Below are 9,331 nucleotides of genomic sequence, written 5' to 3' on the forward strand. Positions count from 1 at the left end.
TCTGTGTCCACGTTTCCCCTTTTCAGAAGGACACCAGTCATGTCGGACTGAGCCCACCCTAATGACCTCATTTTAACTTATCTCTGTAAAGACCGTATTTCCAAATAAGGTCACAGTCTGAGTTGCTGAGGGTTAGTACTTTGTATCTTTGGGGGAGTCACAATTCAGTACATGACAACCATCAGCCAACTGAATCTAATCAACAGGTATGGAACACTCTCCTTTATTTATTATTTTTGGCCGCGTTGGGTCTTCGTTGCTGCGCGCGGGCTTTCTCTAGTTGCGGCGAGCGGGGGCTGCTCTTCATTGCGGTGCGCGGGCTTCTCATTGCGGTGGCTTCTCTTGTTGCGGAGCACAGGCTCCAGGCGCGTGGGCTTCAGTAGTTGTGGCTCACGGGCTTAGTTGCTCCGCAGCATGTGGGATCTTCCCGGACCAGGGTTCGAACCCGTGTCCCCTGCACCGGCAGGCGGATTCTTAACCACCGCGCCACCAGGGAAGCCCTGACATGTTCTTTTCAAGTGCGCATGAAACAGCCACCAACGTGGACCACAGCCTGCACCACAGAACGAGCCTCAGACACAGGAAGACGAGGGGGCACAAGTCAGCTGTGAGCAGACAGCACACATGATGCTGTCCCTCTACTTGAAGCTTTTTTATTTTTTGGCCGCACTGCATGGCATGTGGGATCCTAGTTCCCCAACCAGGGATCGAACTCGTCGTGCCCCCTTCAGTGGAAGCGCAGAGCCTTAACCATCGGACCACCAGGGACGTCCCTACTCGATGTTTCTAAATGATTATTTTGTGTGTTGAAAAAATAAGATGGAACTAAAACTCTAGATAACATGGAAGACAAGGGAGTAGGAGGTCAAATAAAGGCATAAATTAAAAGCCACATCCCAGTGGGAGTGCCAGATGGTGCAGCCACTTTGGAAGGTGGCTTGATTGACAGCCAGATGGTGCAGCCACTTTGGAAGGTGGCTTGATTGACAGCCAGATGGTACAGCCACTTTGGAAGGTGGCTTGACTGACAGACAGCTCCTCCAATAGTTAAACACACGCCCCACAGCTCCCTTCGGAGGCATCTTCCAGGAGAGAGAGAAACACACGTCCATTGTACACAGTGCTCACAGCAGCCGAAGGCAGACCCACCCACAAGTCCATTACTGCGTGTCCATCCACACCGGGACGGTCACTCAGCTTGAGGCTTCAGAACCTTGAAAACCTTATGCTCCAAGAAGCAGACGTCAAGGGCCAGGTTGTGCGACTCTGCTTATACGAATGTCCAGAACAGGCAAATTGGTGGAGACTCTGGTGGGTCAGTGGTTGCCAGGGGCAGGGGCCGGGTGACGGGAATGTCCTAAACCAGGTTACAAGGCAGCGGCCCGCCCCCGGGTTCCTCCTCTGGAGCTCAGTTTCCCCCTGGAACCCTGGTTTCCTGGCAGAAGTGACCCCACAGCAGCTCACACTCCTCGAGGGCAGGGCCGGCGCCTGCAGTCCTGACTGCAGACGTCCACTCCTCGCTCCATCGCAGGGCGGGCACCTGTCCCCGAGCTCCTCTGGCAAGTCCCCCAGATGGAGACCCTTCCCGCTGCAGTCTCTGAGCCCACGACCTTCCAGCGCTGCCTTCTCCCGACCCTGGGCACCTCAGGGCAGCCATTCCCGTGCCCACGTCCCACCTTCCCAACAAGCGGGCTCAAGTCTTCCTTCTGCTGTCACCTTCTTCCCACTCTTTGTCCTTGTGGCTGAAGAGTACCTTTCTACACCTCTTATTTTACTGTTCTGTTTCATTTTAAGGGTAAGGAAACAAACTCATTAATCTACTTGGTTTAACCTGAACTGACCTGATGGAAACACACACACAAACACCATATATAAACAAACTTCAAACGTAAAAACCCAGTATGTTAAAAACAAACAGTGTGTTTAAAACTATCAGAAGAGGACTTCCCTGGTGGTGCAGGGGTTAAGAATCCGCCTGCCAATGCAGGACACACGGGTTCGAGCCCTGGTCCGGGAAGATCCCACGTGCCACGGAGCAACTAAGCCTGTGCACCGTAACTACTGAGCCTGCGCTCTAGAGCCTGCAAGCCACAACTACTGAGCCCGTGAGCCACAGCTACTAAAGCCCGTGCGCCTAGAGCCCGTGCTCCGCAACAAGAGAAGCCACCACGATGAGAAACCCACGCACTGCAACGAAGAGTAGCCCCCGCTCGCCGCAACTAGGGAAAGCCGGCGTGCGGCAATGAAGACCCAACGCAGCCATAAATAAATAAATAAATACATTTATTTATTAAAAAAAACCCCGAACCATCAGAAGAAAACAGTATTTGTCAGGCCGGTGGGGGCAGGGGGCTGGGACTTCTTGACTAAGTGGCCAGCGGCACTGTCCATGACCCGCGTGTGTCCAAGTGCCCCATTTGTGTACACACCTGCACACACAGCCCGCACGTGCTCCACGGCCAGTTTCCGGGAATACTGGGAGCTCTCTCCGACCAGGAGGAAAACAGGACCAACACCCCAGCAGGCAGGCGGGCGGCAGGCAGGGACCCTGGATGGAGCAACAAGCCTGCACGCACGAGCAGCAAGGGCGGGACGGGACGGGCCAGGCCAGGCAGCAGCGGGGATGCTCTGTCCAGGTTAGGAGGGCAGAGCTGGGAGGCACATGCCCGAGGGAACGTGGAGGAGGGATACCGTGTGCGTCTGCGCCTGGCCCGCCATGCGATGCTCAGCACACCAGGCGCCCCTGCGGGAGGGGAAGAAGGGCCCGCAGAGGCGCACGAGCCTCACTTGTCGGCGACCCACACACACACACACACACACACAAATTCAAACAGAAAAGGATCCAAATCCATGGGGGCGGTGCCTTGGCCAGTGAAGGAGGTGGTGAGAGGGAAAGGAAGCAGGACTTCAACTTTTCTGCAATGTTTAATTAAAATACAGAATTCAAAACGTGTACATGTGTTAATTTTGGACGCACAGAGCTTATTAGTCTCTGTGCCTTTCAATTCTTTAACTTCTCAAAACAGAGAAGCGACGACGTTGTCACGGGTCCTCCATAAGGGCTCCGGCTCTGAGCACCCAGTCCTGCTCACTACTGCACCTGGGTGTGGCCAGCTCCCGGCCAGGACGCCATGCCCATCCTGCAGGCCCGGGCTGAGGCCCTGACCGGGTCCAGCCGAGGTGCAAGCCTGTGCTCAGGCTGCCCGGGCTCTGCTGCTGTCGAGGAAACACCTGGAGGCCGGGCAAGTCCTGGTCCCGGGGAGATGCCACCTGTCAGGTCCCAAATGCAGACAAAGCCGTCGGCCACTCTTCCGGGCCTGGGGGCCCTGCACGGAGGGGCGGGGCAGGCCCAGAATCGGGGGCACGCACGTGGCCCTGCTCTCCAGGGCAGCCCCTGAGGAGCCTGAGGGACGAGGAGCTGCCCAGCTAGTAACATCCCAGAAGAGAGAACGGCTGGCTTCACCGAGGCCCGCACGAGCCAGCCTGCAGTGTCAGGGAGCCCACGGAACCACTCAAGGAGCTGGCGACACACGGGGCGCGGAGGCCAGGAGGCCCCGGCCAGAGTCACTGATGGCCAGGATGAGAGCCAGATGGACACCACTCACCGCAGATTCAAGGGTTTAACAGCAACTCCTCCACACCCAACAGGGAAGCCAACGTGTCTTGCGGAGGCTGGGTAGGGGGTGCTGGACGTGCGCCCCGCACGCACCACGGGGCAGGGGACACGGGATGCCTCCCCGCCTGCCGGCCTGGTCAGCGGCCCAGCAGGGCTCTCCCTGAGGGGCGGCCGGGCCCGAGACCGTCCCCCCTCTCCAGCAGCCCCTCGCGGTGGCCCCGGCCGCCCCGCCGCAGGCTGAGGGCTCCACACCGGCACGGCCCAGCCGCTGGGGACATGCGGGCCTACAGCCCACCTGGATGGCCTTAGGCTGAACCCCTTCCCGGGAGGCGGCCCCTGCCTGTGGGACGTGAGCTCGCAGGTGCCCGCCCAGCACGGTGGCCCCGCTCCCGTGGGCAGCAGTTAGAGCCCTGTCAGGTCCACTATGGCCTTGATGAAGATGGTGTCGTCACGCACGTAGGAATTCTTGGCCTCCATCTTGGAGACGGGGCAGAAAAGCGGGCAGCCACTCGCGATGTTCATGTCGCTGACCGGCCTCTGGAACGAGGATGAGGTCACGTCGGGCCTGAAGGCGTCAATCACATGCTCCCGGTTGTTCTGGTCCAGCAACATCAAGGTCACCTGGGAGGAGCGCCCGGGGGGCAGCGCGTGAGCCCCGGCCCCCGCCCAGCCATGCCCCCCGGCGTCTCTGTCCACTGACACCAGGATCCGAGGCTGAAGCCCAGCACCCCGCGCCACGTCCATTTGTGCGTTTTTCTGACAACGCTTGTCTAAGGGACGTTTTCTCACCAAAGAGCTCACGCAGCTGTCCCCGCCCCCAGGAACAGCACCCCAGGGAGAAGCAGGAGCCGGCCCTGCGCTCAGTGACGCCACCTCCTCCACGAGGGCCACGGGGCTGCCCAGCGTCGTCACGGCGTCTGTCCTGACTAGCGCCCGGGTCTCCGATTCCTCCCCCGCGTGGGCTCTGGCTTCCCAAGGGTTGGGCCATGCCCGCAGATCAAGGGCCCCTGGCGGCCCCCCGTCCTTGGGACAAACTCTCTGAGGCAGCACCACCCCTAACTGCTGGTCCCGAGCGGCTGACCAGCGGCATGGCCCGGGAGACAATGGACACTGCCCGGGCACTGAGGCGTGGTGACGCCGACACCTGTCACCCACGGGCTGCCGTGCGCCCGCACGGCCGGGGCAGGGCCTCGCGCACCTTCTGGTTGAAGGGCCAGCGCAGGAGGGCGTCGTGGGGGCCCTTCCTCAGGACGAAGAAGAGAGACAGGTGCGTCCCGCGCCCGGTGCCGTCTCCATTCAGGTAGGCGCGCAGACACATCTTGTAGCCGTACCTGCTGGTATAGAAGGCTGTGGGGAGGTGCTTGGTGAGCGCCCAGGGCTCAGCCCACGCGGCCGCCCCCCCAGGAAACACACACACGCCACGCAGGGCGGAGGGCACGAGGAGGGAGCGTCTCCCTCAGGCACGCAGCTAGCTGCTCGCGCAAACAGACTTCTCTTAGAAGTGGAAGCAGCAATCAGACAGCACTTTCGAGAAGCCCTAAATGTGACCCCACACTGGCCCTGCTACCCACTGGGAAGGAACCTCAGGGGCTGGACTGAGACTTGAGCGCCAGGCAGGGGCTCTGGGCAGAGGGGCTGCGGTTGGACTGAGCCCAACCTGGACGAGTCTCACGTCCAATGGGGAGCAGAGGGGGCGACCACGGACATGGTGGGCCTGCCACTTGAGGAACGAGATGTGGCCCTGACGTGAGGCTGGTGACCGTGGGCTGAGGAGCTGGCTCCGCCAGGGGACCCTGCTGCCCCAGCCCCGGCATGCGGGGGCCCAGGGTGGCAGCAGCTCAGGGGGAGGGCAAGTTCCAGAAGAACACCTGGGGAGAAGATGGCGGGCGTGCGGCCAGCCACGGCCTCCTGGCGCTTCCTGGCGAAGTCCGGGATCTTCCAGACGAACACCCCGTCGAAGGTGGACGCCTCCATCTCGTGGACCTTCTGCTCCAGGTCGGCCATGGCCAGGTCCTTCAGGCCGATGCTCCTCTCCAGCTGCTGCACCTGGGGGCGCGGGGCCCGTCAGGACGCGCCCCCAGGGCGCCGGGCCTCCACAGAGACCAGCTTCCCTCTGGCAGGAACGCGCTATGAAACGACCGCCATGCCCAGTGCCTCAGCCTTGCTGGGTCAGCTGCTCTCGGATGGGCTCCATGCCCACGAGACCCCAACCCCAGGAAGAAACGCGCTCGCTCGTGGGACCCGCGTGAAGCGCCAGGCACGTTCCCCACGGCCACCTCTGCCCCCCAGTCAGAGAAGAGGCTCCACCATCGGCCTCTCTGAGTCCCGCGTCGGGCCCTGCGGGGAAGGGGCTCAGAGAGGAGCTCCGTTCAGGCCCAGCGCAGATAGCCGAGTGCCCGCTGGAAATGCAGGCGCTGCCCTCAAACTCCTGGCTCTGCAGCCCCCTGAGCCCCTGGCACCCGCCCGACAAGGCCTGGGCACCGCGGGCAAGCGGGCACAAACCTTATTACTCAGGGCTTCGATCCTGTCTTGGTCCAGCCGGTGCTGCCGGCCGCAGGCCTCGGCAGTCACAGCCACCCGCTCCACCTCCCGGCTCAGCACGCAGACGATGTTCTCGAAGGTGGCCGTCTTCCGCTCCAGGGCCTCGCACCTCTGCAGCAGCTCCGCTGCCTGGGAGGGCGCTGCCCCCGGGCCTGGCGTGCTGGGCCCCCAGCCCTGCTCGCCCTGGCTGAGGAGGGGGGACCCGGCCTCCAGGAGGGCGCCCAGAAGCAGGGCCAGGTGCTCCCGGAGCTGCTGCGCCTCGTGCTCCTGCAGCCTCTCGCCCTCCACCTGCCGAGGCACGACGCCCGCTTTCAGCCCCGGGGACCCGCGGCCACACACCTCGCTAGAGCACCGGAGCCTAGCACGCGGCGGCGACACAAGGGTGACCCGCCCTCTCGCTCACCTGCCAGCACTGCGCCTGTCACTGTCTGAACTCAACCACGTCTGCGAAACACAGACCTCCCTACGTGACTCACTCGTGTTTCAGGTGATGGGAGAAACACCGCGAAAGAAGTGGCTGCGGCTGGGCGGCGGGGAGGGGGATAGAACTCATCTTAAATAGTCCCTACGGATCTGGCTTTGCAGCCACATCCCTTCCAAAGCTCCACAACGAGTTTGGAGGGTCAGACAGCCTCAAAAAGCCTAAAGTGGAAAGAAAGGGACGAAACTCTGCTTGAGGCCCAGCGCCCGGGAGCGCCCGGGGATGGCCGGGCACCTGAGGCTTCTGGAAGCTGGGCCGAGTCCAGCTGGATCCACAGGGTCAATAGGACACTCGTCCTCACTGGGACGTGAAGAGGCCGTGGCAGCATGTGCCCTAGGCCCTTCCTCTGGCCTCTAATGTCCCCCACGCCAGGGATCCCTGGGCCTGAGCGGGAAATGACGAGCACCACATTGCCCAGAAGCAGGATGTCAAACACAAACCCAGGGAACGGGAGGGGCACTACCCTTGTTCACCCTCATTAGAAAAAACAAAGCAGGACACTGAGACCAAGTGTCGCGAAGTCACCAAGTGACAACACCGCCAGGACTGCTGCCACCGGAAATGCTGCTGGGGTGTCGCTGAGAGCAGAGGAATGGTGTGCCCGTATCTATGGAGCCAGCCTCCGCTTGCAGGGCCTGCACACGCCCAGCCCTCGGGGGCACAGAACAGGTGGGAAAGGAGGGCAAGGGCACATGAGCAGGGAGCTGCCCAAGCCCGAGGGAGCTGCACAGAAGCTGGCAGGTGCGGCGGGCAGACAGGAGGTGGGTCAGGGCCCGGGGAAAGTCAGCGTGCTGGAGGACAGCCAGGCCAGTGACCGGGGTGCGGTCACGCAGGCCACAGAGGTGAGGCGGGGAGGCAGAGAGGCTCCAGGACCCGTCTGCAGGCAGAACAGAGGGTCTTCTGGGAGACTGGACGTGATGGGAGAGACAGGAGGCGGCTCCAGAACGACCACTGGGCTTTTGGCCAGAAGAGCCGGGTGGAGCAAGGTGTGCTTTTTGGGTGAGATGAGAGGACAGGCAGAGGGGGCATCACTAGACCTCAGGGGGCTGCGACACGCTGGGGGTTCCCAGCAGCTGGGCGGTCAAGGCTGGGCACCTGGGATCACCTGGGGACGAGCGGACAGAGCCGGGACACCTGAGGGCCGGATTGGAGGTGGAGTGGAGACCGTGTCCGCACGGCGCGGTCACGTCCGCCGGCCTCTGCTTGGGAACCAGGAGCTCCCGGTGGTCCCGCCGCAGACCTGGACTCACCATCTCGGGGCAGCCGACAGCGTGGAACCTGCAAGGGACTCGGCATCTGCCACATGTCCTGACGTGGTCCTGAAACTGACAGGCCTGACATCAGACACCGGTCCTCCTCTGCTCCAGCTGCTCCCACACCGACTGGATCAGCGTCCCATCAAAGGACCCTTGCACCCGCCCCACTGGCCTCTGCACGCTCGGGCCGGACAAAACCCCACAACCTGCTCCCAAAGCTGCAGTGCACACTCGCGCACACACGCAAACACGTGCACATGGGTGTTTGAGGCACGTGGGCCGTCTGGGATCGCCCGCAGAACCCGTCCCGTGCATGCGCCTCTGCATCCCAGAGAGCAGCCCTGCCCACCCCCTCCCTCACAGGCCGGTCTGAGGCCCTGGGGCCTGGGGGCTGACAGCCTGGGTTCCAAACGGAGCCAGGAGTGAGACCAGCAGCCTGACCGGGGATCAGACCCCACTGCTGACCCGGCGTGGCGCTGGCCCACGGCCACACTCAGCAGAGCAGAACCCACGACCCAGAGCGTGGCCAGCTGACCCAGCAGTGCCTGGGCTGAGGGAGACACAGCCAGACCGGCATTGCCAGGAGTGGGGGGAGGGGAAGGGGCAGCCACTGGCCTCCACCTGCCAGGGACCCAAAATGTGAGAAATCAGACTTACACCTGCAGGAAACAGAGAATTTCCTCTGTACCTGGGAGCGGAAAATGATCCCAACTCTGGATCAAAACCCAGAGACAATGAGAAAAACGTTGAAAAGTGCCCCCCAAAACAAAAACAAACCAAAAGTACCATTAATTAAAAGGACAAATAACTGCAACTTACAGCCCTGATATACAAAGAGCTCCAAAAACAGAGAAAACAGAGGACAAATGCCCTGCCAAGAAATGCACAGGAGTCACAAATGCTCCCCAGGAAAAGAAACGCAGGTGAAATTCAGGCAGAAAGCTCTCGGTCACACTCACAACTTGAGAAATGCCACCTAAACTAGCCTGGATGCTGTTTTCACCCAACACGTGGGAGAGGCGTGCGCGACCGAGGGATCCGCGCCCCACCGGCTTCCGGAAGCACCCTCTTCCCAGCTCTTGCCCTGGAGCACTGTAACCGTTGGACAAATCCACGAGAGCGCAACCTCAGAAGCTCAAAAGAAAAGGAGACGAAGGGGCCTCATCGAACAAGCTGCAGCTGCCTCCCCGGGGACCAGGTGAGGGCTTCCCACAGGCATGTGAGCATATGCCCTCCCTCTCTCCCAGAGCATGGAGGCCGCCTGGCCGCCACCACCGACTCAGCTCCCAGCGCAGCCAGGGCGGGCCTGGGGGCCTGCCTGCGGAACCATCGCCACAGCAGGAGCACAGACAAGCCACCGCCCTGTCCTCAGGGACGGAGCCCTCCCACAGCAAGAGGAGCCAGGTAAACAGTCCAAACAGTCCAACTGCCCAGATG

The 9,331-nt window shown here is 61.8% G+C and overlaps 1 protein-coding gene across 1 annotated transcript in view; it reads right to left on the minus strand.

Moving 5' to 3' along the window:
• Positions 1 to 4,018: 4,018 nt before the first annotated feature.
• The window catches only part of TRAF2 (TNF receptor associated factor 2), an 11,986-nt gene continuing 6,673 nt past the window's right edge, over positions 4,019 to 9,331 (minus strand). The window contains exons 6-10 of the mRNA XM_007458962.1: positions 7,889 to 7,963; positions 6,119 to 6,445; positions 5,485 to 5,662; positions 4,815 to 4,963; positions 4,019 to 4,237 (exon numbers count right to left, since the gene is read on the minus strand). Coding sequence (XP_007459024.1) covers positions 4,019 to 4,237; positions 4,815 to 4,963; positions 5,485 to 5,662; positions 6,119 to 6,445; positions 7,889 to 7,963 — 948 coding nt within the window. The remainder of the gene's footprint in view (positions 4,238 to 4,814; positions 4,964 to 5,484; positions 5,663 to 6,118; positions 6,446 to 7,888; positions 7,964 to 9,331) is intronic.

This window comes from Lipotes vexillifer, unplaced genomic scaffold, assembly GCF_000442215.2.
Source record: "Lipotes vexillifer unplaced genomic scaffold, Lipotes_vexillifer_v1.1 scaffold636, whole genome shotgun sequence".
Classification (NCBI taxonomy): domain Eukaryota; kingdom Metazoa; phylum Chordata; class Mammalia; order Artiodactyla; family Lipotidae; genus Lipotes; species Lipotes vexillifer.